The sequence below is a fragment of the Alternaria alternata genome, assembly GCF_001642055.1.
Source record: "Alternaria alternata strain SRC1lrK2f unplaced genomic scaffold CC77scaffold_3, whole genome shotgun sequence".
NCBI lineage: Eukaryota > Fungi > Ascomycota > Dothideomycetes > Pleosporales > Pleosporaceae > Alternaria > Alternaria alternata.
The window spans coordinates 405,342-433,294 of record NW_017306192.1 but is presented as its reverse complement, the minus strand read 5'-3'; the positions used below and the strand labels follow the sequence as shown (position 1 = coordinate 433,294).

Here is a 27,953-nt window from a genome sequence, read left to right as displayed (position 1 = left end):
ATTTTATATGGCAGATATTGTAGAGTTAAGAGTAAGACAAGTAAGAAACCTACTTGCGCCAGTTCATTCTCTGGAGGAGAGCGCCATAGACTTCATATGAGCTTGACGTCCCATGTCGTGTACGCTTTGAGCCTCTAACTTTCCCACGACTTCTCCGAATAACGAAGTTCTAGTTCCTCTACAGAACTAAGACATGGTCATGTCAGGCAGCTTTCCCTTGTAAAACTCAGAACGCCCCTCGTAATCGAAATCCAATCCGACACATCCAAACTCGACCATTTTCTTATCGAAGTTCTGGTACGTGTACTCGATGAACATGTCAATACCCACATCGTAGTTAGTACAAGCTCTATCAGATTCACATTTTGGGAGGACTCACCACACCCAGCACCACCGGCGGTCCAAATCTCCGCACCATTGAAGCAACCCCTATCAACGACCCACCTGCGATCTACCCACTCCGTACCCGGAAACATCTTGCTCGCCACGTCCAACATGACCCTATTTGTAGTAGCCTTCTTCCCCTGCAACACCCCACTCCTTGCCAACCACTGCAGATTTGAAAATACGAAGTCAGTGTATGTCTCACATGCATTTCGTATAGGCACAACTTACCATGGCTCCCGTACATGTCGTTAAGATGACTTTGGTCTGCTTACTTGCCTCCTTCAAGAACGACAGGCTCTCTTCTTTGACAGTAGCTGGGTTTGGGCCACCGAGGAGCAGGATATCGAGATCGCGTGGAGCAGTCGCATAGGTGTGCGTGGGACGCACGTACATGTCTGGTGTGACATGGGCGGAATCCATGGAGGAAGAAATATAGAGAAAGTCCATGGGGATGGCATGGGGCACCATGGAAGCGAACTGCGGATTCATAGCTGCGATCAGATTGATGGTTTGGGGAGTCAAGTTGCCGAGGAGGTCAAGGCCCGCAAGGTCCTAGATATGGGTGTACAAAGTCAGTGTATATCTCTGGTACCTCTGCAACAGAGACACCCACGGTCATTTGAGTTTCTTCGTAGAGGACGCCGACGCGGATGGGAGTCTTGGTTGGGCACATTTTGGTGATATTGGGAGATTTGGATTATGGTCAAAGTTCGTGGGGTTGTTGGTGGTTCGAAATATTGGTCATTGTCTTCAAGCACTTTATAAAACTTCGATTGTACGCAACGGATGTACAGATGCATCCCGCTCCGCTTGTAGTGGCATGTAGATCCACGCATCATTTTCATCCTTCAGTGCTTTCGTGCACTTCCAGATTGAATTTACTGTCACGAACGAATAGTGGCTGCAAGAATGTTGTTGCCTGAAATGTGAGGTGGAGACAAAGAACCGGAGCGGATATGAGAATCACGCCGTGCCGCTTAGGCAACAGGTAATGGGAATTTGATTGTATAAAACTAGACGCCTAAGAGACTTGGATAGGAAATTCTCAGATCTGAGTTGTAGGTATGTACAAGAAGGAAAACGTTCGATAGGGAACGGTGTATGGACCACTGTATGCGTAGCGCACCATAGGTACAAATTGCTAGGGGCACCAGTCAAGTGTCGATATACAATGGATAACCATTAGAGATTAATGAAAGTCATGATTTCGTGGGCACCGCTGCATCAGTACCTGAGCGGCGTTTCTGAGCTGAAACGACGGAATTCCTCCCTCGCCAATTCTCGCTCTCTTGCATCGGAGCTCGTCGAGCTATTATCAGTACTGTACTTTGAACTTGTCTGTCGTGTCATCATGTAGGAAGCGGGTGTGACAGGGGTGATAGGAGTCTTGGGCGTCTTGGGTTCCTCTGATCCTGCGACTGAGGCAGCACGTGTTCGCTGGAGCGATGCGTCTACGATTCGAGTAGAATCGCTACTCATGTGGTTGAGTAGTGAGATAATCTCCAGACTAGGACTTCTTGCCGGACTGGGGCGGTGAGGAGGTCTGATCGACGACTCCGTAGGCCTTTGAATTGGAATTTCGGGTATCTTTTCGACAGCAGGGGTTCTTCGACCCCCCTGAGAGTTAGCGCTATTCGCGCGACTGCGAATGACCTCTTTCTGTGGAAAGGTAACTCGCTTGCGGGCATTTCGAGACGGTGAGCGACCATCGTTTGTAGAGGGTAGAGTCGGCGTATAAACCTGAACTGGAGACTTTCGATGTGATCTTGGAGGTGGTGTCGCAAGGCTAGATTTTGGTCTTTCACTATTCATCTCCAACTTTGCTAGGGCGTCGGTCACCGCATCACCTACGTCTATCTCGTTTAACTGGTGATGCTCAAGTTCGTAGGTCTCTCGTTGTGGTGTAGCTCGGCGCGAGGGCGGGTTTGTATGCTCCAAAACGGAGCTTGCATTCGGCGGTGGGGTAGAAGCTGGCAATGGCCACTCGGCAGGAAGCTCAGGAACTGGAGGCACGTTGGCTTCGGCGCGCGGAGTCTTGTCGTTTAGCGTCGATTTAGAGGAGGTCGCGAATGAAATGGTGGTATGCCGACTTCTCGAAGAATCGCCCGAGAGGCGCTTGACTTTCCAGCTGCCTGTCTTGTCATCCACTTCTAGTGTAGAGTGAGGGTATTGCAGCGAATCAGCTAGTGTCTGTGTATCCTCGAACACTGAGGACTGATATCTGTGCAATGTCTGGTTTGAGTCGTTCGGTTGCAGCATTGAAATAGGAAGTACGGGCGCTGGGAGAGGTAGATTCTTCTCGTTCTCGTCGTGCAGGTCGATACGACTTCTAGAATAGTCGCCTGACTTTCTTGCTCCGTTTGGCACATAGAAACGTAGGTCGACACGGACTACAGCGAACATGATGATGACGAGGATCTCAGTAACAAAGTTGAAGCAGTAGAAGCTTCCCTTGCTCAAGTACCATGGTAACTCGACAATGCCGCGCTGGACATCGACCAATGGGATTGCAGGAATCCAAGCCAATACGCATCTGAATATCTGTCCAATCGAGAGGAGGGACACCGAGATGAGTAGGATGGTGATGTTATATCTCAGTCGGCCAGCACCAAACTTGTCAATTTCTGTTCGTGGGATGAGGAGAGAGACGCCGACGAGAATAGCTGGTGCGACGCAGAATATGGTGAAATACGTCTGCGCAATGACGAACAAAACGTGGAAGGCATCGAGTTTACTTTGGTTGCGCGTAAAGAACTGCCATATCTGGCTGACAATGAGCATGAGCAGTGTAGCTACCAGCACGACAAGCCCGCCTCTGTGGAAGATGCGGTACGGTGTTGACCATCCTAGACGTGCGTGTTGGGCGCGGACAACGCGTTGGACGAAGAACCAGTTCACACCGTACAAGATGATGGTACCGATGTAGACGAAGATGTTCGCTGCGATAGCAAGACCGACATTCCTAGGATAGTTGGACCATGCTATCCGCAAGGACATTGTAATGACTCGAATCTTGCAGAGACCTGCGGCATGTTAGTCGCCGCCATACCAATCGGAGGGTGTGGTGGGAGTATACCAAGAATAGCGCCATTGAATATGAACTTATGCCCGCGACCCTTGTTGCCCTTCAGAATCTTGATGTGGATGATACCAAACATGAGGTATAGGATAAGTAAAACGACTGAGACAGGCACATCAGGCACGATCATAGGTGTTCCACCCAAGCCGGCATTCAGAGGTGCATACGGGGGGCCTCGTCCAGCTTGCCCAGATGCTCCAGCCTGGGTATGGTTAGTTATGCGTAGCAGGTGGCTGAAGTTGACATCACTCACTGGAGGACCCTGGGTTCCTTGCTGCGAAGACATCTTTGCCTGTTTGATGTTCGACGTATGAAACGTTTGCTGCAGAGGAGGTTGGAGAGGACCAAAAAGCTCCACGTTGGAGGCGGGAAAGAGGTGGTGTATATCAGGTTCTACGACCACTCGACTGCTGCGGTCTAGACGATAGTATGCATCGCTTAGGGCAGGGCACCAGTAGGCCCAGATAAGCAAACCAGATGACGAGTATGCAGTCAAGATTCCATGTCTGCTTCTAATTGGATGGGCAATGGTTCCATATGGTGTGCGCGGCCTATCCGCAGCCGTGCTTAGATGTGGGCAGCACAACGCCTTCACTAAATCGGGGTGCCGGCTTCTTCGGAGAGTGGATACTTACCGCACCCGTGGTACGCGAGCGATCATTCCGCTGATCTAACACTTTGCTATTCTCAACGCATAGTATGCTTTTTCTCGTCGGGCCTCCTGTCTATGGTGTCCAGGAGCTGCCACATCTTGCAGTATGTAAGACATGCTATTCTTGAATAAGAGCATTGCCTGAGTCTCAGTGTAGTCTGCTGTGCCTCAATAAGGCGCCTCTATGTTGACGTTATCGAAGGCTGATGGTAGTACCGGGTCTCCTCAGTGATGCCGGAGATCTGCAACAGTCCCTTCCTGAGTGGAGGATCGGCGAAAACGTCAAACGAGCTCCGACCAGATGAACCCAAAACGGACCACTATCTGGGGCACGGTGGTGGATGATGCGTGTATCGGGTGTTTTGCAGAATAAAAGACCGATTGTGCTTTTATCCTGAAATAGAAGTTGCATGTGAAACTGTAGAGGTAGTCGAAGAAAGATGGTGTCGCCCTTGCATGAAGGACCGGATTAGGATGTTTCCCCTGTTGTCGAGCCAGGGGGAATGGAGTTGTCGTTTGTGAGGTGGGCAATGGTTGTCCTGAGGTGTCGTGTGTGGCTGATGGCAGCTACCCCAGATTTTCGGCGCGGTGAAACTTGTCGGAACCTTGGAATGAGGTCGGAACTTGACTTTATGTCATGCCCAACAATAACGTGTGCCACATGCAATCCGGTCAATGCTTCGTTCAAACCCTGTGGTAGTTTTCCGCGATTTCCTAGTCTATCATAATGCCGCCGAAGTCCAAGCAACGTGCGGTCAAGCCCGCCAACTCTAGCTCCAAGAAAGCCATCCCACAGCCCTTCACCGCAGCTCCGGCCGAACTCGACACCCTCCTCTCCACCTTTGACCGCTCGCTTGTATACATATCACACGTCGATGTGCATCCAGCATGGTTCAAACGGCGTATATTCGCCGTCCCTGTCCTCCTGAACACGACCATCCTCGCGCTTATACTATGGCGCCTGTACGCAATCGGACCCCACTACTGGGCCATTATCCTCTCCGTCCTCGGAAACCATAACGAAACCACCATATACTGGGCCACCACACCATGGGCGACTTTGATATGGAGGGTGGGAAAACGCATGCTCATGTTCATGCTGGACTTCTTGCTGTTCCGCTTCGTGGCACTCTGGCCATACACTTTCTTTGTGGAGCAGCCAGGCAACCCAGTGAGCTGGCGGTGGAACGTGGGGTTCAGAGACGACGAAGTATATGTGAGAGTGAGCAGGTCTTGGGGAGCGAAAGACCTGCTTGGAGAGGCCGAGGGCGGGAGTGGCCGGGCCGGAGCGGACAATCCCTTCTTCAAGACCAGAGTTCTACCCGCGGTTGACAAGTCGAGATTAAGAGAAAAGACGGGGTACCTACTCATGGATGCAGACTTTGATCTGGATTTCTTTGGCATGGTCGCTGCAACGCAACTCCTTGATCGCAAGGACATTACGCTTGATCACCTCCGCAAAAGCGTCTTCGTTTACGTCGGCGACCCTGAGACAGAGAATGGACAATGGGCTGTCTGGGAATGCGCAAAGCTTGACGAAGGCTCGGAAACGGAAGCGAGGGACAAGGTCATACAGTTTAAAGAACGGCTCACGGCTATGGGCAAGGAGAGCTTGTTCTTCCGGTGGGTCGAGCTCATCCAGTACGAAAGTAATGCGCCCGGCGGTTTTACGCAAGAGAGGCAGGTTGCAGCTGCGGAGAAAGTGAAGAAGATGTTCGAGGACGAATGTGTGGATTTCGAGGTGTTTGAAAGGGAGATTGGGGGTATGTATGACATTGCTGGTGCTTAGCCTCGACATGTCGTCGAGCTTGAACACAGAAGAACGCAGTACGATTGGGCGGCATAGACGATATCAAAAAGATACCCAAGTGTTATACATTTCAGATTTACATATCCCTCGTAAAGTCATGAGTGACGCGCGTGAACAAACGCCTGAGATGCGATTTGACTTCTCCCTTGACTTCATCCCCTACTCCTAAGCATCTTCCCCAACGAACCACCCAAGATCTTCGCCTCTTTACTTCTTGATCTCAGCGTCGGACTCGCATGCCTAGACTCCCGAGTCTTAGTCTCTGTAGGCGAAGTCTCCCTGCGTCTCCGTGTAGCAGCACCTCTGACTTCTGCGCTGCTGGAGGAGTTGAGCGTATCGCTACGCTTCCTTAGACGGCGAGTTGGACTCGAGGAAGAGGTCTGAGGATTTGAATACGATTGAGAGGAGGTGTGGGGAGATACAGAGGTAGACGTCGCCCTACGTCTGTGCTTCTCCTCACCATGCTTGGTTTCTGGCGTCCGAGCCACTGCAGGGCTAGGTGTACGTGTCCGTTCTCGTGCTCCTTGTAGTTGTTGTGTCCTTTCCTTCTCTGCTGCCACACTTCTTCTCTCCATGTCCTCCAGTTCGTCGATAGATACCTGCACCACCTTCTTCGCCTCGATTTCTTCTGGGCGTCTTCTTACAGGCACATCGTTTCTTGACGCGGCATACGCGTCTAGTATCTTCTCCACTTCTTTGCGATTGGCATCTGTGCTTGCTAGACGGACGACCTCTAGAACAAGGAGGAAGGCGAGAATGTAGCCGACGAAGAAGCCGGTTCTGGTCCAAAACTCAGGGTTTACAAGGAAAGAGAAGAGTTTGATAGTCGCGACGAACATTTTGGCCGTCGACCGTTCGATTGGCTAAAGACTGTAGTATGATATGTCTAGAAGTCCGCCAGAGAGCAAAGCTGACAGTCGTGAGCGAGGGGCGGCCGATAAGACTGTGTAGTAGTAATCCTGTTCGACCCCAAATTACGGCGCGAATGCGACGTATTCGTCAATAAGAAGTGAATGAAAGTGTTGTGCGGCCCGCGCTCGAAGGATAAGAATAGTGTTACACCGCGACGTCTGCAAGTTGTTAGACTTGATTCACGTTGCTTTTACCTGCTCTCGCGCAGCAGCGAGCCCCTCCGCCTTTTAACCATCATGTCAAGCCCCCACAAGCCGCCGCACACTGAGACACCGTAAACCCACAAGGTACGCGTTCCAAGTCCGGCCCTAATCCTGCGAACGACATCCCAGATCAAAAGCCTATCTATGGTTGGGTTTGTGGGAGGATTGGCGGGCGGTGCTTGAAACCAATCAGCATGTTTCAGATGGGTTGTTGCAAGGATGTCTGGGGTAGCACATGTTTGGAGTCCGCGACACCATGCCAGATGCAGAAGTAAGCTTGCCTAGAAGCGAGGGGCGCGCGCCAATAGACTGGGGTAGCGGCGCGATGGTGTGTCCACACGGGCCTGAAGTTTGGCGTCTGTCGCTCATCATTAAACTCTGGCTGAGCAATCTACACATGGCGGCTTGTATAGCTTGGAGCTGAAAGAAGGCATGGTCTGGAAAGAGCGCACAGCATCATGTGCCTCGGAGTAGCGCTGCTCACGATACCACGGAAGTGCACGCCCTTGCATTCGGGACGCTCCAGCAAATCACCAGAAACTATACAATTATCCCACCCATCAAAGCACGGGTTCGATATAGAATCTAGAAGAGACACGAGTAGTATCTTGAGCTAAAGGCGCGTGTACCTCCTCATTGTTTCTTGCCAACATTGTTCCGTCTCACCCATGATCGATCGATCGTGATTTACAAGATCACACATCTCTGGACAACGTCAGTAGGTAGACAGACAGATCCGTGCAAAACTCACCCTTCGTTGCTTGAGTCTCTCGATATCATCTTCCGCCTTTTTCAGCTTCTCGATGAGATCGTTAAGATCTCCCTCCAGCCTAGCTCTCATGGCAGCATTGTCTGCAGCAGTCCTCCGAAGTTCCTCTTCCAGCTCCGTTATACGGCTCGTGTCTCTTAATATCATGGCCTTGATATCTGTGGTGAGTTGTATCCCGACTGACGTAGTCGAAAGGTCGTAGCCGTTGCCCACAAGCTCTGTTTGGAGCTGAAGGGGGCGGGCTTGTTGCGAAAGGACCGCCCTGGACCATAGAATCCCAAAACTCTGGTGATTCAATCCTTTGCTGAACGCGTTGGTCAGCAGCGGCTTGGTCAACCACGGTACTCCACATCGTGGTAGCAACCACGATATTACGATACGCATCCATTCCACAGATTCTCTCGTATAATCTGTTCCGCCTGCGTTCGGTGCCGTATACGCGTGTGCCATCCACCAGCTGAAGGAGAATCACGCCCTGCAACAGCTGACCGGCGCTAAACATCCTCCCCACATAATCTCCTATAAGAGTGAGTATATCTGTGTCAGTACGGTATGTGTCGTCCCAGCCTGGTGTGTCGATAAGATTAACCCATGCATTGTCGACTAAAACAGATTTCGGTGTTATGTCCTGCGTGCCTAGATGCCTGTCAGCTAGTGAGTGGCACAACTATTGGTCGTGCATTATCTACATGCTTCAATACCATGTCCCACTCCAAGATCATTCCTGCCGGATGCGACGTTGATGAATGTCGATTTTCCAGCGCCATTCACCCCAATAACTGCAATGAGAGGATGGCTGCTCATGGTCTTAGGCCTGGAAGACGCTGTTTGGTAGCTTGCGATGGAGCATTGAATGAAAGTATCGACGACCACAGAGTTATTTACAATTTTATCAGGACACCTTCACTTGGATCTATGACCTGTGATGTGCCGACCCGGAACAACGCACATCACTCTGCATGTAGCAGATGGCCCGTCACGACAATGCCGTTACCAAATCTCGGTAAGAATTCCTGGTCTGCAAACATGATTGATTCGAGGCCTGTAGAGAACTAACCCTTCTTTCTAGAGAGAAGACTGGCATCCTAGTACTGGGACCGACAGGAGCTGGAAAGTCCTCGTTCATTGCCACAGTCACAGGCTCACCTGTAGTCATTGGGCACGATGTAACGTCTGGTAAAATCTCATACCTAATCTTTAGTTATACCTTTGACCCCATCCAGAAACCAAGATTTGTCGTGCATGGAAATGGGATGTAAGTCAAAACCATTCGGTTGATCTTGTTGACACACCAGGTTTTGACGATACGATCAGACTAGGATTAGAGATCCTTTCTGAAATCGTGGAGTTTCTTCGTCAGAATCAGCACCACATTGCAGGTGTAGTCTACCTTCACCATATACAGGAACGTCGTCTGACCGGAACGTTGCGACTGAGCCTCCACCTGCTGCAACCTATATGTGGTGAGCATTTCTACTCTCACCTAGCGATTGTATCAACGATGTGGGACACGTTGCCACACGGTTCACCAACGATCGAAGCCGAACGACGACAGAAGGAATTCAGACAAGGGGACGATCCCGTCGTTTGGAAGGACATGCTGGATAAAGGCTCTGACTACGGGCGATATATTGGGGTAGACTGCTCAAGTAGAGCGATCATCACGTCGCTATTGAGTAAGCATCGTGCTCCCCCTTTGTTGTTAGAGCTGGAACTCAAAGACCGCGAACGCGCACCCGAAGATACAAGCGCGGGCTCGGTCCTCATGGCTGAGGCGAAGGCACGCGAAGAAAAGCTGCAGCGAGAGTTGAAGGAAGAACAAGAAGAGGCCCAAGAGCTGCACGGGAGGCTACAACAGAACAACCAGTTAGCGACCGAAAGCCGAGGCGTGGGAAACGGGATTTCCCAAGGAGACAGGGAAGACCAGCGCAGAATCGTAAGGAGACTCTTCGGGTGATGGTGTTCATAAAGTTTCTTTTCATTTTCGCTAGATCATGTTGAAACCAAGGGTGGGATATGTTATAATTTCATTTCTTCGGCAGTCAATCAATGACCTGTGGATAAGCCAACCAGATCCTTGTCGCTCGCCTTGATATCCAACACGCTACCATAGTGATACAATCATGGCGTATGCAACTCCTGTTCCCGATCCAGACCCTTGACAAACAAAACGCCTCGCTGAACCAATGCCACAAAAGAAAATAATGAATGACAACAACGGCCGGACGCTTCTCTATGCTCATCGGCCTCCTGGCAAAATTTCATCTTCAAACATGCTATGATCCCAGCCCTTCTCTTCTAAAAGTTTGGCCGCTTCTTCACTAATCCAGCGGTTTTCTTTTATAGTATTTGTACTTGTTATGGTCTGGCTGGCGCTGTGGTTGACAAGATGCGCTTCTTCGAAACCAAAGAAACATGCCCACATTGTAGCGCCAATCCATGAGAAGAAGGAAGATATTGGAACCCACCAACTTTGGATGAAGGTCCGGTAGATAAGGGTTGGAATAACAAAGGGGTATTTGGGAGCATTTACGTTGACGCTGAATGGGTAAGGCGACGAGTAAGCGTACATGGGCTGGCAGTACATTTCACTGTGGAGTAGGTCAGTAAGTTTTCTTTGACGCAAGAGGGGCAGACGCCCAGGTACATACCAAGCGATCTCTTCACTCATCCACCAAGTGAAAAGAAGTATCAAGCAAATGCTCAAGCCTGTAAGCCCGCCCCATATTCTCCAAGGACTGCCTGACGCTTGTCGCAGGATCTTCAATCGTTGTTCCCAAAACAGACCCTTGGACCATTTCCACATTGAGAAAGTCTGAATATGGCCATCAATCGCGCAAGGGCATGTGCGGCTAATCACTTTGACCTTCTCGCCATTCTCCCCTTCTTCCACATGCTCTACTTGGTCTTCGACGCGTTTCATGCCACGACTTGCATCGCGGATGCTGGTTCGCGCTGCACGGAGGCGGTCGTTCATGCGGTGGAGATGTAACAATTCCTGTTGTCGCTGTCGTTCTGCTTCATTGCGGGGAGTCTCAGTTGGTAGTTGAAGGCCTTGAAGCGTATCTTCTTCCATTGGGCTTTCGGCAGATGGAGTGATGAGGTCTTCCAGAGAGTTGATAGTTGAGTCGCCATAGTCCACCGACGGTCGCCTGACCTTGGATTTCGCTTCGTCGACAAGGGATTGTAAGGCAGACTTGGGAAGGTGTGGACGAAGGGGCTCTATAGCGGCGGCTTCAGATGGCTCCTCCGCAACGGGGGCCGGGCCTTTTTCAGATGGTCTCTGCCTGGGCGGACTGGCTTTTCTAGGCGAACGTGAGCGTGACCTCGACGTCACGCCAGGTCTCTGTACAGTACGTGGGCCTGGTGTATCGACCCAAGCACCAGTCACCACTGGTGTCTTGGGATTCAAGACAGGTCGCTCTTTGGGCATGGGTGTAGCATCTACACTACGGGCATCATCTCCTGTAGCCTCTGGTGCTGGCGCTGGCTCTGACGACCGTTCAGCTTCCTTTGGTTTGTCTTGCTCCTGCTGAACGGTCGAGGGCGCAGCTGCCTCATTGGGCGTCTGGGCAGGAACAGGCACCTTTTCCACAGAAGCCGATTGAGCCTCTGATTGCGCCGTGTCTGTCGCCACCGTCTGCGAGGAAGTGTTCAGTTGTGCTGGAGGCGCCGATTCTGGTCTCGAAGGTGCTGCCTGTCTCGGGCTTGGAGTGTTGGATACTCTCGCTAGCCGTCGCAGTAAATCCTGCGAATCTTCTCTTCGGCTCGGTATGCGTCTCGGGGGGACAACCTGAGGCGTGGCAACTACGTCGCGATCTACTGTAGCTATGCTCTCAACGCTCCTGTACATAGCCACGGGCGAGTCTTGGTTGCCGATGCCCGTAACCGGCTGCGCCTTGCCAATGGACTGCCACGAGTGGGTTCGCGCACGCAGTCTCCTCTTGGGCGACTGAGAGGGTTGAGAGGGCTGCGTCGCCTGCTCCCTGACGCTCTCGGCCTCCCTCTGCCGTATATCGTCCAGCACCGTGTTTCGTGGTATGTAGGGCGTGGATGCGATCATGGAGGCTTCGTTGAGCTCGAAGGTGAGGTCCCACTCTTGCGACTCGTCGTTGCGTGGGGTGCCCTTGTGCGAGAGGGGGCTGTCTGGCACGGAGCGGTGTGGCAGGCTGGCGTCTTGCTGGTCAAAGTGATCGTGGATGCTGTCGTCGGCCGGGACTGGCGTCTGTGGTTGCTGCTGCCCTTGTTCCTCTTCATAAGTGATGGTCCGCATCCAGCTCCTGTTGGTCCGGCCTTTCCTCCCCCATGTCGCTGGCGCACGTAGAGCCGGATCGCTCCTCGTGCTCCCGCTGCTGCTCGGCGGACTCTGGAATTTGACCTGCGCATCCGCTCCAGCAGCTGCCGCGCTGTTCCTTTCCAGGTTGTCCAGCGTCAGTCCGACACGGGGATGGGTCCGCGCCTTCTTGAAAGCCTGAGGTCTGCCCCCCAGCGCCTGGTTCAGCCGCCGCTCGTCGCGTGCATTCTGGATCATGCGCTTCTCGAATTCGTCCTCGGCATCGTCTTCGAGCTCGCTCAGCGCAGAGCCGACGGAAGCGGCGTCCTGCGTGTCTTCCTGGCCGTATCCCTGCGCCTCCATGGCTGCGGCTCCATTGGCGCTTCTGGTGGTGACGGGCCGTTGGAGGTGGGCATAGCGTGTGTTGACGACGTTGGCCGACGGCGGGGGAAGTGCTTGGAGGGGCTGGCGCGTTGTCATTTCCGTGCCTCGCTGCCGTCGTGATAGAGCATAGTAGTCTGTTCGGCGTCGAGTCGGAATATATGCGGGGCTGTTCTATGTTCTGACGTGGTCGCAGAGGTTGGCGCATTAGCTTGTGCAGTTGTTGTCATCCGACGCGTCGTGACTTTCACTGGGAACGTGCGCCACGAGAGATCGCCGCAGGGATCCTCGCTCCGAATCGTCTATCGCAAGCCTCACATGCAACCTTCACACTGACATGCCCTGCTACCGCATCGTCATAACAAAAGTCATTCAACATTAAATTTCGTATCATCATGCAAGCCTCATGGCTCTTGGTCGTCGATGGCTTTGAGCCTCCTCCTTACCATTTCTATATCAGTATTGCCCTGTTCATCCCTCCATGCCCGCAGTACTTCCTCGCGCATGACCCTTCGCGGCGCTCTTTTGCCTGTGAACAGCTCGAATTGGGCAAAGGCTTGTTCCGGGATAAAGTCCAGGCCATCCATATATGTCCACAGCTTCTTCGGGCAGTCCTGTACTTGCTGCGACAAGGGCGTGTTTAGTGTCTTGTACGCGGTTTCCATCACCACACCACCTGTAGGGCTCTGAATCCACTGCCGTGGAAGCGTAAATTGAGCTGCAGGACCTCCATCTATCGGATCAGTGGGGATACACGAAACGATTATGGTAGGATCCCGGAGGTGCTCTGGCCATGCCTCGTCGCGCGATCTCAATATCGTCAGATTTGGCCGCTTCTGGCGCATCATGGCTGACGCCGTAGTATTATCTGCCGAACTCGAGGTAAGGCGGGAGAAATGCGCGACAAGACTCTCGGCTCTTTCGTACGTCCTGTTGAAGATCACAATGTTCATCACCCCCAGTTGCAACAGCGCATAGACAGCTGCCCTCGCCATACCGCCAGCTCCGATAATTAGTCCGCATGTCGACGGACGCACTGCATTAGCCGGAGAAAGACCTCGCCGCACGCAAGACCGAATTCCGATCCACTCCGTGTTGTCTCCATACAGAGCTTGAACCGGACCAGACTGGTTGCGCTCATGGAAGAGTTCGAGGTCATTGGGAATGCTTCCGTCTTCGTTTCTTCGACGTACGGGTATCACAGTATTAACAGCCCCAATCGCTCGCGCGTGTTGGCTCAGCGAATCTACCAACGCCATCACCTCCATCTTGAAGGGCTGTATAACAATAGAGCCACCAAAGTTTGGTTTGCGTACTAGCTCTTGGAGTTTGTTCACAGATGGGCTCTCGATGCGACTGAAAGTGTGAGGCATGCCGCACGCGCCGTACGCTACATTATGCATCGCTGGTGAAACGCTGTATCCTAGGCGTACGCCAATGATGTACATTTGCATTGGATCAAATGTAAATGAGCTGTAAAGGGCTTGTGTTACTTCTCTGGCAGTGAGCCAGGAGTCGTAAGGATATTGTGCTGTTGACGCCATCTGGTTGGTCTTCTCTCTTTTCGAGGCAGCAACAACAGGCGTGAGATATTTGTTGAAACATGTCGAGCGGCGACCAGCTCGCCCTGTGTTGTAGCAAATCACTGGCACTTGTGCCTCGTGCGTTTCCATCCGACTACTGAAGCTGCGAACCGAAACATCGTCGTCGATGGAAGATGCTGGGCGAGTGAGTCGTACGACAGAGCAACCTAAATGCACTGCCTTTTCGTACTGTGTTACCCAGAAATGATCATCCCATGGTTTGTCGGCATGCAGATGTCCGATGATCTTGGTGGTACCACGACTGTTTATCACATCGGCAAGTGCAGCAGCATCTAGCGACAGGTCGATAGATGCGTACTCAGGTACCAATCGTAACCCATGGTGTACGTGTTCCAGGTAGATAGTCCTGCTACCGTCAGAGGTCGAAGTAGGTAGCACATGATATATGACGGGAACTACGGTGCTTCTTCGAACTTTGGATACACAAGCGCTAACGTCATCCATGAGATTGGTCATAGGGCGTTGTTGACTCAGATCAAGGATGATTTCAAAGGCGTCTGCTCCAACCTCAAGGCTTTGGATATCGGCATCTTCAGCCAATATGTCATCCACAGATACTTGAACTGCACAAGTATATCTACGGAGCTCGGTCGCAACGTCCGAAAGCGGATAACCGGGCTCTAACGGTGGAATGGATGCTCCGACCGACTCGTGCGGAAGCTCCGGAGTCGTTATAAGTGACAAGTACTTGAGGAAGGTCCTCTGCGCTCTCTTCAATGTGAGAAACGCCGGAGCCACCGGCTGATCATTCGACGTGTTGTTGTTTGGTGATTTGACCTCGGAGATGTTGTAGAACTCGTAATTAGAGCAACGCCGAAGCATGGGGGCGGTAAAGGCGAGCATGTCGTTGAGTCTTTGCATGTCAAGTCCTCCCAAGTAACTATGCAAACTGGCAAGGTCGCGCAGGACATGGACTACTGGGTGCGTTCGACCAAAGTCTTGTAGTAAGACTTGTCCATTTCTTTCCAGGGAAACGCCGTTGCATACCAGTATCGCACCGTGATCATGTTCAAGGAGGAGAGTTCTCAGCAGCTCTTCCTGTCGCAGATTGTAGTTGGCCGCACCGAACTGCTTGCGGTATTTGGCGGTGGAAAACCCCGTCGTTTCTTGAAACACATCGTCAACGTCGATGACGCGCCGTCGGCACGCCATCGAGGCAATGACGGCCAAGGTAGACTTGCCAGTCCCTGGCATGCCAAGGAGCACAATCGAGGCATCGGCCTTGAATGCACGGCGAAGATAGCTTGCAGGAGAGACGGGCGTTGGGGTAGCGAGAGAGGTGGAACGGGTACTAGATGCTGTCGAGGCTGTCGTTGGTCAGTATTCGGCCGAACAAGGTACTGGGCTTGTTCCTACCCATATCGTCTTCGCTAATCTTCCGCCTTTGACGGGGTCCAGTAGTCCTGGATGTCGTGGCTTGCTCTGGGATTGAGCTGTGGTGCCGGCGGTAGAAGTCACTGGTGGCTCCATCGTCCTCGCCCAGAGTCGCAAAGACGCGCTTCCCCACGGCCATAGAACCCATGGTCGAGACTTCCATGGGTACGTAAGTTGTAGTTCCAATGGTGTTTGATCTTGACACTAGAAGTCGGGATATTGAGCCTGTATCAAAGCTCCTGTACTGCAGAGGGCGAGAGGTGAGGTGCGTAAACTGCGGAGCCGGGTGTGTCTGCGACCTCTATGGATATGCATGGTAAGGTCGTAGACAGACAGTGACAATCAATCAGCCAGGAGCGTACGGGAAAAAGCTGGAAGAGTTGCGACAATCGTGTTTACGCGACGCCATGTCGCGATGGTGGTTGAGTGCTGACGAATGATGGTTGTGATGAGATGAGCAACCGCACAGTGCAAGTTCCGGATAAGCCTTCTTCCCCGTCTTTGGCGCCTTTCCGACTTCGCCTGGACGCACGACAGCTTTGCACTCCTTTACAAGCCTCAAAGACCTACGGGAATCCTATCTGCGGGCCAATTGTCGCTTCTAGATGATACATTTCCAGCCCTGCAGCTGCTAAGCCCCGCGGCGCTGGTGAACGGATCAAACGGTGGGTTCGCGGTGCCTATTACCGATCTTTGCCGTGTTTACTCATTATATAGCAGAAAACAAATACGCGAACCATGCAGAGACGTCATTGGCAATCTTGTCATCCGAGATTAGTTTCGGTACTTGCTTACTTGCCGCCCTTTCGTCTGAATCAGGCTCATGCCTGCCCAAGCTCAGGCAAAGCGTCGTTCCGCACCTCAACCGGAAGAGAAGCCTGCTAAACGGACTCGAGTCTCACGAGCATGTGACCAATGCCGTGTCGCTCGTGAGAAGTGCGACGGAGTACAACCAACGTGCTCTACCTGCTCAGGAACGTCAAGAGAATGCTCTTACACAGCCAACCCTAAGAAAAGGGGCATTCAGCCTGGCTACATTCGCACCCTTGAGTTAGCACTTGCGTACCTGTTTCAGCAAAATCCCGAAAACGAAACTGCCCTCAATGAGAAGCTAGCGCAGGGAGGACCGTCTTCGCTACTGCTGGGTCGTGGCGACTCAAAAGAGTCGAACAAACTTCACAGAAGATGGCGGAAAGCAAAATTCTACACCGACGTTGACAGGCTGTTATCTGGAGGAGAAACTTCGCGTCATGAACAGACGGCGGCAGCTTCACCTCATACTAGTGATGAGGGTTCTGGGGTAGAGGAGGCTTTCGCTGCACATGCTAGCCGTACACAGGATCACGTTGGCTACCCACAGGACGATATAGAGTCTCCAAGTCTTGGTCAGCTTGTAGGCGCACCGCCTGGACCACTAGTAGAGGAGACTATCTCAACAACCATGCCGCCAGACAGCTGGAAGCTCTTGGAGGTCTACTTCGCCAATATTCAATCCTGGCTTCCAATCTGCGAGAAGCATGACATCCTGAAAACCGCCTACGACTACCCTACACAAGGACTCTCCAGCAAATCCAACCGGCCCGATTCGGGCTTGTATGCCGAGTTGTGGAGTGTTTTGGCGGTAGCCTCACTATATGGAGTAAGCACAACGAATCACGATCCGTTAAACTCCTCGTCAGCAAGGCCTGTTAAGCTGTATGAGAGTGCTAAGTCCCTGGTACCAAACGAACTGGATCGTTTCGACATGGGTTACATCAAGGCGCTTCTCAATTTGGTCGTGTTCAACATGGCGCGAGGGCAGAGTGGAGAAGCATGGCTGCTTGTTGGATGTGCTTCGAGGGTCTTGGAGAGCGTGAACCAACTAACACTTATGGGCAATCCCAGGCACAAGCATGTTTATTATGGCTGTTTCTTACTCGACAGCATGCTAGCTCTCCAGCTCAAACGGCGTCCACATTTTCGAAGGAGCGATTTGGAACATCTCGGAACGATTGACGAAGACGGCCTGGAAGAGTGGCAGCCTTGGTCTGGCTTTCTCGACCCCTCACATGCAGGAAGAAGAGCGCCGTTGCTCTCACTCAGCATTTTCAACAGTGTTATTGAACTTGTTGATCTACTCATCAGTATCGAGCAGCCATCTACAAGGCACATTCACAAGGACGCTGTCGAGTGTCTTGAACGGTGGAGGGCGATGCTTCCCACAAAATTAGCTCACATATGCACCGACAACGGTTTCTCCGTCCTTACTCCACCGGCTGCCCTGCTCTTGGCGACATACCATTACGCCTCATTCGCTTGCAGTCCGTCCGATGCAAGCTTCCACCGGTTATTGGATGTCTTGGATCGATGTTTCGAGCATCCAACTTCCCAATCCCTGCCACCAACAATCCGATGTCTACTAGACGTTGCGAACAGGCAGGCTGCGCGACTTGTTCTGCATGACGTAAATCGCATGCGCCTGGAAAGACTTCGGGAAAGAAACATAGTTGACTTCAATGCACAACACCAGACACAAGTGCTCGAGAGCACAGTCATGCCTCTCAGACAGCATACAACTGATGTCCAGATGTCATCTGCAGCTTCATTGCAGACTCTGTTTTCGGACACATATCCTATAACTCAGCCAGCGGCACCCCCTCACCATGCCTTCTTTCCCGGTCCTAGTCACTCGCAAATCGACCCTCGGTGTCCGGAACCCACTAGCGATTTAGAAAGCTTCTTCGACGAACTGGCTTCGCTAGACAGCGCAACTAGATCGGATACTCAACCGCAGTTTATGCAAAATCTAGGTTTCGGTCCAGACGCAAGCATGGCTGATTTGTTCAGCGAATATATACCTATGCAGTCGTCGAGTTTTATCACACGAGACGAGTCTGCGCCTGCCAATCTAGATCAATACAACTTCTACGATGCGAGTTGACCTGGAACCAAGGCACGAGGATGGTGCTTAGACTTACCCATACGTCGGTCCTTCGCCTTCTACCGCTCATCTTTGAGCTCTTGAACAGATGGATGACGTGCAGCAACATGCATGTAACATACGCTCTACGATCAATAGATAGCGATGTAGGACCGGATTTATCACTTCCGAGCTCTACGTAAGGCGCTCTTCCCGGAGAAGCTTCGCAATATTCCTTCACGCCGAAGATGCGATGATAGCATGTGACGTGCGTCACCAGTGAGATGACTTTGGCTCGTTTTGAAAAGCCTTGATTGGGCACTGTATATTACCATACAGTAAAGGTCGAGGTGCAATGCTAGAAAGCAGCTAATTAGCGGTAATACTTCACGTCTTTCCAGACTTCGTACTGCGAGAAGCGACCTGGTTTTACTTCTAGGATGGTTGGTTGGGAGCCAGGATTGCTTTATGAATCTAGGAAGGGATGGTCAGAACGAAGGCCAAGAACAATCGTTTTTTTCCATATGGGCATTTCCAGATCTCCGCCGGTCCGTAACATTGCAAAGGTCAGAATTGACAGCAGGAAAACTTGGGAGTGGAACGAGCGAGAACCTCAGGGTTGAGAATCCGATGTACAAGCGAAGTCGCCATTGCTTAGGCTATGGCATGATGCTCAAGAAGAGCGGAGCATTATCCTACATTAGTGTAATGTTGACAAAGCCCACACGCGATTCATGAAAAAAGGCCTCAACCGCTAGAACTCAGTCGGCATACATATTGCACTAGACACCAGGTCTAATTGGAAAAATTCTATAAATCGCCTTGTCCCGAAGTAAGGCTTCCTGGCAGCACAGTCCACGATGCCTAGAAAAAGTGGTACGGAGGTCCGCGCCGTAAGCTTATGCGAGTCAACCTACCAGAGCAGGGTCTGAACTATACAAACCTGAAAGGGTACCTGAGTCTAGTGACAGCCTTGTTGGTGCTCGATGTTCAGGGCAAATGGTACAGGGGTGTGTGTAGACGAGTACGGAGTCGCTTAAGAAGGAGCGATGGCATTGGCCTGTTGCGTTCCTGGAGCGCTTGTGGCAGTGTTGTCTGCCGTGTTCGGGTAAAATACATGTTTCGGGCTTGGAGCAGGATGGCCGGCGAAAAGCTGCCGTGATCTCTTTGTTGTTGTTGATACAGTCGGGTTAATGTCGGGTTGATTAGAAATGGTTTTCTAGTAGCTAGATGGAAAATTCAAGCAACGAGCAAGTAAGCACTTTCGTGGGTGATGTCGTCATATACCATTGTGAATATTCTTAGTGAAACCTTGGAACACAACAGCTTCTTGGCTTCAGTCTTGAACGTCGTGTAGGCGGGACAAGTCATACTGTTCACGCGTGATGCTTGTTAGAGGATGCGACTATTCTATCGGTACCAGCCCTAATATTCCGACAGTGGCGGATAGACAAGACAACATCCAAGGCTGTGTCGAAAAAGACGCGCAATGCTCCATCAGCCACATCGCTCCAGCTCGATCTTCTGCAGCAATGTTCGATGCACGCATCGTATGTGCCCAAGAGACGGAGTTTAGGTAAACGCCCAAGACCTTCGAGACGAGCTCGATTGGGTGATGGTGTCGTCTGCCAAGGTACTAGTGCTGCTTACCCCACACATTGTCGGATCGACCGGCGCAGGTGCTTGTTGTACTTCACTTCAGCCCTGTGTCCTGGGTTCAGACAACGCTGACCTTGTCAATTGAACTCTGACAGACAAACTATAGATTCTGGCCAGGAAGCCTCAAGCACTACCAAGAGAATCTGCCACTACAGATGACACCGTTGGCAGGAGATCAAAGAGCAAGAGCTGGATATACTTCAGAAACAAATATCCATGGGTGATCAACAGCCCCAATGCCGGCATGCCATGCCATGCCACATGAGATGCATGCGGAGAATGCTAGCCAAATTCGATCACGATACATTGGTCGCATCTACAGCTTCAGCTGTGTCATAGCTCCACTTGCGCGATCACTTGGCAAACTCTTTCCAGTTGTCACTGGGCAACGCTGAGAGCTACAAGCTTCGCCCTGGACGACCGTGCTACGAATAGACCCCTTATTGGTCAACATGGGTTCCGGACAGAACTGGCCGGTGGCGTTTGGTTCGAGATGTGCTTGGAAGAGCAATGCCAACCCTACTTGATACCTGGCGGGACAAATCGTCTGTGGCTATGTGCATGGGTGCCATAGTACTTATTACCCAACTTCCCCTCTGGTAGTGAAGCATCTGGAAATCATCCACCTCATACTACCTTCTTTCGTTCCATCCCAGCATCGATCACGTAGTAACGTCAGCTTGAACTCTCATCATCATGTTCAAGCATCTCTCCATACTTGCCCTTGCGAGCTTCGCGCTGGCTCAAAATGAGACCGTTCCGGACCTTGCAGCTGCGTTGAACTCCACGGATGAGCTTTCAACTCTTCAGTCGGTCATTCCTGCGGGCGTATTGGAGACATTGGCTGGTCTCACCAACATCACTATTCTCGCCCCCTCCAACTCTGCTTTTGGAAAAATTGACAATGAGACACTTTCGGGACTTACCTCTAACGAAGGGCTTCTCACTGCCCTTTTGCAATACCACGTGCTCAATGGCACATTCCCTTCCAGCGCCATCACCAACACGAGCGCTTTCGTCCCTACCGCGCTGACCAACCCTCTTTTCACCAACGTCACTGGAGGTCAGGTTGTCGAGGGTGTAACCAGCGGTGACAATGTAGTATTCTACAGTGGTCTCTTGACTAACTCTACTGTCACAACAGCGGTATGTGATCCTCTCTCTACCTCCCCATTTCGACCGCTAATAGTTTCAGGATGTAAACTTTACTGGTGGTGTGATTCACATCATTGACACTGTGTTGGCTATCCCCGAGAACACTGCCGACACACTTTCCGCTGCTGGACTCTCTTCCCTCCGTGGAGCCATCAATGCGACCAATCTGTTCGACACCGTCAACGACACTCCCGACATCACTATTTTCGCCCCCAACAACGAGGCTCTCCAGAACATTGGATCTGCGCTTAGCAACCTCAGCACCGAGGACATTACCGGCATTCTTACTTACCACGTTGTCACACAAGGCGGTATTGGCTACTCATCGACTCTTGAGAATGGCACTACTCTCACTACTGCCAACGGCGAGGACCTTACCATCACCATCGGTGACGGCGGCATCTTTGTGAACAACGCTCGTGTTGTCGCCTCCGATATTCTTATTGCCAACGGTGTCGTTCACGTCATCGATGAAGTCTTGAACCCCTCCAACGCTACCGTTGCTGACTCTACTTCCGACGAGGGTGAGCCTGCGTTCGAGGGAGCCTCATCTGTTTCCGACGTCCCGTACACCAGTGGTCAGCCCACTCCTACTACCAGCATCAACCAGGAGGCTACCGAGGCTGCTGACCCCACCAACTCTGCTGCCACCAGTGCCGGTGAGAACGCAGCCCCTAGGCAAACCGGTGCCATTGGCATGGGTGCGCTTTTCGGTGCCGCTGCTGTTTACTTCTTGTAAGCCCAGCATACTGTACAAGGGCTGTCGCGTAGATGATATCCAGGGGGATGATATATGAAGAACGATCGTTATAGCGTAATGTAATATACCTGAGCGATACATTTGCTCACCCAGTCACGTTGTTAGACATGAATTCAAATTTTGCTTTTTGTCGAAAACTACAGAACAACGTGTGCATTTGTGCATTTGACCTTCTCGCCGTTCTGTTCCAACTAGTAATTGGATAATAGTCAACAACAGAATTTGCAACAACGTGGGCAGATGCTTTGGGTTCTTCTAGGATTCGTAGCTTGATGTGACAGTTTTCTCCACCTCCTCAAGATTAATAGCTTTGTTTCATCTCGGAAAACTTATCCGGTATCACACCAATCGCACGACTGTCTGATGAGATGATGACGTCTTGCAATACACCTACTGCATTGTTCACAAGGGACAACTCCTTCCTATGCACAAAGGTCTACGACATAACGCGGTCCAGCCAAAAGAGATGAGATCATGGGAGGTGTCTGATGACTTGGGACCTTGCGCAAAACCTTCTCCGGTTGTAATTCAACCGAGACAATTCGTCCATGTGGCCTTGCATTTCGTGCCTGCTAAACTGGTCTCACTAACTGTGCCACAAAGTAGCGCTCAAGCCACCGCACCGGCTGCCCCATTAAAACAGTTTCGGCATGCTCGGAGCTTACAAGTTTCCGTGCTAAAGAACTACTTCGGCAAGGATTCAAACGCTAAACACTCACGACATTTTAGTGCTGCATTCAACGCCTACTGCATAGGGCAATTTTAACTTTTGGCGGTAGCTCAAGGAAGCACTTAGGTTTCGTGAATCCTATCGCGTATCAATGCCGGATCCTGTTCACCCGCGCGATGATGTCGACACGGCTGCCCCCTGGATGCGTGAACCCCCACTTTCTGTGATAAAGCGAGCGTGAGTGCTTATACGAAGTGTCACCATACGGGTACCTGTCTGCAGCTGTGACGGGCTGATATCAGGAATGGCACCAGGGACAAGGGTCCCATTGTACGCAGATATATTGCTCAGTTATGCGAACGAAACAATGTCGGATCCGACCAGAAGGGCTGTCGAAATTTCGAAGGAAGCGGGTATTGATCCTTCCATAGCACGGACGTCATAGAAACATCAACGCAGGAATGACTCTGGCAATCCACAAAAACCAGCGAGAAATTGTGCTAGCATCGTATCGTACACGATTCTGCTATCGCTGAATATCTTGCCAGAAGAACCGACAAAAGGCTAATGTTCGGCCCTCCACAACAGCGGACGCATGCAGTTGCTTGGGGTAGGCCCCTAGTGTTTCGCAATGTCCGTGCTTTCGATTGGCGAAAGGAATTCGAAGATCAGAGATTGGATCGCCAACTAGGGCCGTGATGGCTCCGGGATCTCATTCGACCTTTTCACAGTTCTTCCAGCCTTCCACACCATAAATACATCAAGGTTTGCCTCAGGCTCAAGACAACAACCATACCTGCTCAGCGCTTGGGAAAAGTATTATCTGTATGACTTCTTGAGAGTGTGCGCTGTAGAAGTCCGTCATAAGGTTGCACAACCATAGCACAACAATAACGACCAAGAAAAGACTTCTCGTTCCTGGTCCCGCAATCTGTCATTCCCCATATCCGCGCTTTCGGTGGCGCTAAGCCCTTGCCAATCCAGCTCAGGATTCGTAATCTCCAAAAACAGCCGAAGGAATCGACCTGTCGAACCTTAGTGTTGTCGCCATGACACGCTCGTGGCGTACATGCATTTTTCTGATTGAGCCGCTGATCTCGTCCGCTGCAGATTTAACATGCCGGCGTTCAGCTTTAAGAGCAGGGTAGTTCATGATTTGTTAACGGCATTATGCTCGGTTGATGCCCGTGCGGAGCGATATCCAAGTGGGGTGTGGGAAATATATGAGTGTTCCCAGAGCTGAAACATTGCGGTCCGTCTTACACGCGCTTGGGTAAACTGTTCATGGTTCAACCGATGCGACACCACACCAGATACCGTACACTCGACACTTACGCTCATTTCTTTTTCAGTCCTCAGTAGCTGCGGCGTCGTTTTGATCAGGACATCGCATCATGTTTCGCCTATCAAGATCTCGGAAAGATAAGGAGGAGAGGCATCCAACCGATGTGTAAGTTTGCTCGAGCAACGCCATTTATCCCTAAAACATGCAATGTGGAGGCAACAGGGCGAGACCACTGTGATACCTGAAGTGTTTTCATGGTACTATGTTGAAACACTACAGGCCGTTCATCACTAACATGGTATTATATCAACTTACTAACCATCATTAGATCCGAGCCGTCTCGACCAAGATCCATCAATGAATCCACCAATCGGACCTCTACATCATCCAAATCAGTGCCAGTTCCAAGGGCGGTTACACGACCAGCGGGTCCTTCATTCCATACTGAAAGTTCAATTCTGCGCACATATCAAACCGTAGCATATGATGCTTGGGATGTGCCACGCCTGACTAAAACCCCATGGGAACTCGAACGAGCCAAGTGGAACTCAACACAACGACGCTCAAGACCCCAATATCGATTTCCTGCGCAAGTCTTCAAGAACCTCCCTAAAGAGGTATACAACTGCATAGTTGCGCAACTTGAAAATATCTATCAAGACCGCGACCAAGCTTGTTCATCATGCTATTTACGAGACCTTCACAGCCTTTCCTTGACGAGTCGTGCATGGGAAAAGGCTGCAAGTACAACCATGTACTACAGAGCCCTAGTACTTGCTAATGAAGAACACACTGGGCTCCCGAAGCTCAGGATCAAAGGCACAAGTAGACTTAAACTACTACGGAGGACGCTTCGCGCCAACTCAGGATTAGCTCGACGTGTACGAGAACTACACATGCTTGACTTCCAGTCGCTCTATCAAAATGCAACCATCGAGCGAGAAGAGATTGCGAACCTGGTAGCTTCTTTGGTTTTGGCCTGTCCACGCTTAGAACGCCTGGTAGGGTTTCACGTCCACTCCTCGCAGGCATTTGATCGGTTGTCACATGCGCTGTCAACAAGACCAAATCTCAAGGAGCGGGTGTTGATATTGGCCGATACAGATATGGAGACGGGAGTAGACGATGATGAAGAGAGGCTAGGAGGCATATATGTTGCCGAATGCGACCCAACCGAACGCTTCCTTGAACTCAGCTCTATCCATTCCGCGCTATCTACTTTGGTATTGCATCAAGAGCAGGGCCGGTCTTTGATAAGCCTAAATTTCCGAGCTATTGTTGGGACTTTTCGAAACTCTCCCTACATGCGTCATCTTGTGGTATCTGGACTGGCGGCGAATTCGTTCGCCAGCATGGCCCTGAACGCTATACCGTCTAATCTAGAGTCTCTGCGCCTTGAGAATCTCCCCGGCATAACGGAAAAGAGCATACAACGCTTCGCTATCTCTCAGCAGGCAATGTCCATCCAGAAGCTGGCACTCATAGACTTGGACATTGAAAGTGTTCTCACCATAGCAGACATACTGTCTCCACACCTTGCAAGTCTAACAGAATTCTCACTTGTTCAAACAAGCGCCCCCACCTTACTGTGTCGAAGCTCGGAGCCTAGTTTTCGATCGCCGTCGCTTCGGTTTATCCACTGGGAGTTATGCTCTGAGGCTTCTTCTCTGCCTTCGTTCATTTCGCCTTCGTCCATTGAACTGCCAGAATCGCGACCATTCCCTTTCACGAATCTCGAACCAATCGCTTGCCTCGCGACGTCTCTGCTTGCGGCAGGTATCCAGGCACACGCCTTCCCATCGCTCCGTCGCATTCGCATACCTCACGATCCCCAAGGCGTCATCCAATCGCTCTGTAAGCCTCTCGCAACAGCACTTCTTCCATCCGATACGTCCAAATTTGCGACTGCGTCACGTATCTCCACTTCAGACGGATTTTCCATTATGCTAGAAGAGCCTGCTACATTATCACCCAAAATGCATGGATCCTTTACCTACAGGGCGACGTCGGCATCACGTGTAGATTCTGTAGTCGGCTCTACGATGTTCGATCCAAGTCCTACAGAAGTCGTCCTTACGCCGATGCGATCGCGTCTCGTAGCACAGTCGCGTATCCTTGCTGCTAGGAAGAATGCGACCATGGTCATTCGCGTCTTTGACCCCGAGGGCGAAGTGAGAGTGAACAAGATTATCGGAGGCCATATCGGCCATATAGACAGTAAGATTACTTACGACATTAAGACGGCTGGACGGAGTGGATGGATCACGGGGATAGCTGACTTGGTCGGCGACAAGGGCACAGAGCTACTTCGGTGTAATCGAGCAAGTTGTGGACATTTTGTTAGTGGAGGAACTGGACACAGCGTCTTGATGGCTGAAGATCTCTTCTGAGGTGAGATGTTCTTTTGGCGGATCCCGAGATCATCTTCCCTGCTCTCGACCATTCACTGGTATGCTGAATGCTTCAACTTGTCAGCTTGCTTATGCGACATAACACGATACCCAGTTTTTGTTTGACCCAGGCATGAGTAATGTCTAATGCGGAACCAGTCCGCATATTTTGTAATATCAGAGCCGTTGCAAACGTATCACTTACAGGATTCATATTTAATGAAGAGTGCAAGAGGCCAGGTAGCAACTTGAGCTATAGGATAATTAAATAGGATGTTGATGATTCTTCGCTCACGCATTCAGTAGACCATGCGTTTTCCAACATGCCGACGCTGTGGCCAACGCATAGCGATCTGATCACGTCAACCGTTTGCATGACAGGGGTGCCGGAAATGACGGCCGACGTGTGCTTGATGGGATATTCGGTCCGAATCCAGATAATCGCATAGTTGGTGGAGGTGGTGGTGGTGATTGTAATCACGCTGAATTGGAGCCAATCGGAACCATGCCTTCCCTTGCGCGAATATCTTATTCGTGACAACCAGGATAGAGTGTACTTGACGTATGGTGTGGAGATGGTATCGCGAGATGGGATTTGATTTGCGCATGTTGGCAATAAGCAAGCACATGCGATTGTGAATTATTTTTGACGTTTCCAAGGTTCCATGCAGATGTTCATATGAATTTGTCCACCGGCTCCTCTACCGATTGACACCATAGGTAGGTATCGCTTGATTTCCGCTCTTCTCGTGGTTGCATGTACGTCAGCCTGAAAAGATATCCTCCACCGCGTTAAAGCTGGATGATCCTCGGTGCGGGAGCGCCGCATGCTCATTGGCAGGCGGAGTGATCAAAATCTGGTTGTGGCTCAAGCATCTAGCATTCATAAGGCACACTAGTCCGGATATGGAGTTCGGTATCGAAATACTCAAACCGCTACACCCCTCTCAGAGGCAGCGTTTCGCGTGTGCGTGCAGCCTCCCCATGTGGAGTGGACAAAACCTCGAAAAAGAGGTAGCGAGGTACTTCCAAATACGTGGCCTCCATTTGTATGCTTGGCAGTTGGTTCGACACCACTTTGTTTACCGAGCGGTTTCAGCTCTACAGTAGGGATGGTATGTTGCAACGGAAATCTGTAGAAATGCATCTGAGGATAACTAGATTCCGAGAGACTGGTTCGTCGAAGCTAGAACATAGTGGGACAATGGTTGCAATGTCAGGATATAAGGGCGGGAAGATACTTGGCCGGGCCATTGCGGCTTCCGCGGAGAGCAAACTTCACAAAAAGGCCAGAGCTGTCGCTCCCTGACTGATGCACCTGCTCAGCTCATACAACAACACCCTGGAAGCCCTTACCGACCAAAGGATGGACCTCTTCCTGATGCCTACCCGAAAGAACTATCTGTCGCGAGTGGGTCATTTAACCACGGCAGAAGCCGAAGTCCCCACGCGTGCCCTCTAGATTACCGGGATCAGCAAGGTGCAATGCTGCAACCAAGATATGTCGTTCTCAGGTACGGATAGTATCATCGTCTTGAGGATGTAGATTGACTCAAAGCCAGTTGCGAGATCGAGATATGCGCTGCAACCGCGAGCGTTAGAATTTATCCAACCAAAAACATCGAACGACTCGAGTCGGTTCTCGATCATGATTATCATTGGCCATGGTGAAGTTCTTAGCGGGATCGCTT

General features: G+C 51.2%; 11 protein-coding genes across 11 annotated transcripts; 5 read left to right on the top strand and 6 right to left on the bottom strand.

Moving 5' to 3' along the window:
• Positions 1-21: 21 nt before the first annotated feature.
• On the bottom strand, positions 22-1,192 carry CC77DRAFT_1091304 (class I glutamine amidotransferase-like protein). Its single transcript, XM_018529559.1, has 4 exons — positions 1,001-1,192; positions 616-939; positions 380-551; positions 22-326 (listed from the first exon to the last, which is right to left on the bottom strand). The coding sequence occupies exons 1-4, from the start codon at positions 1,058-1,060 to the stop codon at positions 187-189; spliced, it is 696 nt and encodes a 231-aa protein (XP_018389773.1). The 5' UTR covers positions 1,061-1,192; the 3' UTR covers positions 22-186.
• A 419-nt stretch (positions 1,193-1,611) lies between these two features.
• On the bottom strand, positions 1,612-3,752 carry CC77DRAFT_927806 (hypothetical protein; the record flags this gene model as incomplete). Its single annotated transcript, XM_018534011.1, has 3 exons — positions 1,612-3,410; positions 3,464-3,668; positions 3,720-3,752. The coding sequence occupies 3 exons, from the start codon at positions 3,750-3,752 to the stop codon at positions 1,612-1,614; spliced, it is 2,037 nt and encodes a 678-aa protein (XP_018389772.1).
• Positions 3,753-4,757: 1,005 nt separating this feature from the next.
• On the top strand, positions 4,758-6,006 carry CC77DRAFT_1016729 (hypothetical protein). Its single transcript, XM_018524266.1, has one exon. The coding sequence runs from the start codon at positions 4,846-4,848 to the stop codon at positions 5,905-5,907; it is 1,062 nt and encodes a 353-aa protein (XP_018389771.1). The 5' UTR covers positions 4,758-4,845; the 3' UTR covers positions 5,908-6,006.
• On the bottom strand, positions 5,995-7,134 carry CC77DRAFT_515158 (hypothetical protein). The gene has a single exon (XM_018531990.1). The coding sequence runs from the start codon at positions 6,765-6,767 to the stop codon at positions 6,081-6,083; it is 687 nt and encodes a 228-aa protein (XP_018389770.1). The 5' UTR covers positions 6,768-7,134; the 3' UTR covers positions 5,995-6,080.
• A 271-nt stretch (positions 7,135-7,405) lies between these two features.
• Positions 7,406-8,616, bottom strand: CC77DRAFT_1091300 (hypothetical protein; the record flags this gene model as incomplete). The annotated part of the gene is made up of 4 exons (XM_018529558.1): positions 7,406-7,748; positions 7,795-7,970; positions 8,026-8,448; positions 8,502-8,616. The coding sequence occupies 4 exons, from the start codon at positions 8,614-8,616 to the stop codon at positions 7,731-7,733; spliced, it is 732 nt and encodes a 243-aa protein (XP_018389769.1). The 3' UTR covers positions 7,406-7,730.
• On the top strand, positions 8,565-9,910 carry CC77DRAFT_515161 (hypothetical protein). Its single transcript, XM_018531991.1, has 3 exons — positions 8,565-8,815; positions 8,882-9,067; positions 9,127-9,910. Exons 1-3 carry the CDS (start codon positions 8,781-8,783, stop codon positions 9,767-9,769), a joined length of 864 nt encoding a protein of 287 aa, XP_018389768.1. The 5' UTR covers positions 8,565-8,780; the 3' UTR covers positions 9,770-9,910.
• CC77DRAFT_955171 (hypothetical protein) lies at positions 9,777-12,712 on the bottom strand. The gene is made up of 2 exons (XM_018535473.1): positions 10,464-12,712; positions 9,777-10,403 (listed from the first exon to the last, which is right to left on the bottom strand). Exons 1-2 carry the CDS (start codon positions 12,563-12,565, stop codon positions 10,052-10,054), a joined length of 2,454 nt encoding a protein of 817 aa, XP_018389767.1. The 5' UTR covers positions 12,566-12,712; the 3' UTR covers positions 9,777-10,051.
• A 126-nt stretch (positions 12,713-12,838) lies between these two features.
• CC77DRAFT_1016723 (hypothetical protein) lies at positions 12,839-15,897 on the bottom strand. Its single transcript, XM_018524265.1, has 2 exons — positions 15,427-15,897; positions 12,839-15,377 (listed from the first exon to the last, which is right to left on the bottom strand). The coding sequence occupies exons 1-2, from the start codon at positions 15,590-15,592 to the stop codon at positions 12,871-12,873; spliced, it is 2,673 nt and encodes an 890-aa protein (XP_018389766.1). The 5' UTR covers positions 15,593-15,897; the 3' UTR covers positions 12,839-12,870.
• Positions 15,898-15,912: 15 nt separating this feature from the next.
• On the top strand, positions 15,913-18,364 carry CC77DRAFT_981335 (quinic acid utilization activator; the record flags this gene model as incomplete). The annotated part of the gene is made up of 3 exons (XM_018536079.1): positions 15,913-16,109; positions 16,165-16,339; positions 16,472-18,364. The coding sequence occupies exons 2-3, from the start codon at positions 16,268-16,270 to the stop codon at positions 18,362-18,364; spliced, it is 1,965 nt and encodes a 654-aa protein (XP_018389765.1). The 5' UTR covers positions 15,913-16,109; positions 16,165-16,267.
• A 2,334-nt stretch (positions 18,365-20,698) lies between these two features.
• CC77DRAFT_1028232 (beta-Ig-H3/Fasciclin) lies at positions 20,699-21,896 on the top strand (the record flags this gene model as incomplete). Its single annotated transcript, XM_018526433.1, has 2 exons — positions 20,699-21,148; positions 21,198-21,896. The coding sequence occupies 2 exons, from the start codon at positions 20,699-20,701 to the stop codon at positions 21,894-21,896; spliced, it is 1,149 nt and encodes a 382-aa protein (XP_018389764.1).
• A 2,085-nt stretch (positions 21,897-23,981) lies between these two features.
• On the top strand, positions 23,982-26,567 carry CC77DRAFT_1046993 (hypothetical protein; the record flags this gene model as incomplete). The annotated part of the gene is made up of 2 exons (XM_018527471.1): positions 23,982-24,037; positions 24,201-26,567. The coding sequence occupies 2 exons, from the start codon at positions 23,982-23,984 to the stop codon at positions 26,260-26,262; spliced, it is 2,118 nt and encodes a 705-aa protein (XP_018389763.1). The 3' UTR covers positions 26,263-26,567.
• Positions 26,568-27,953: the final 1,386 nt, after the last annotated feature.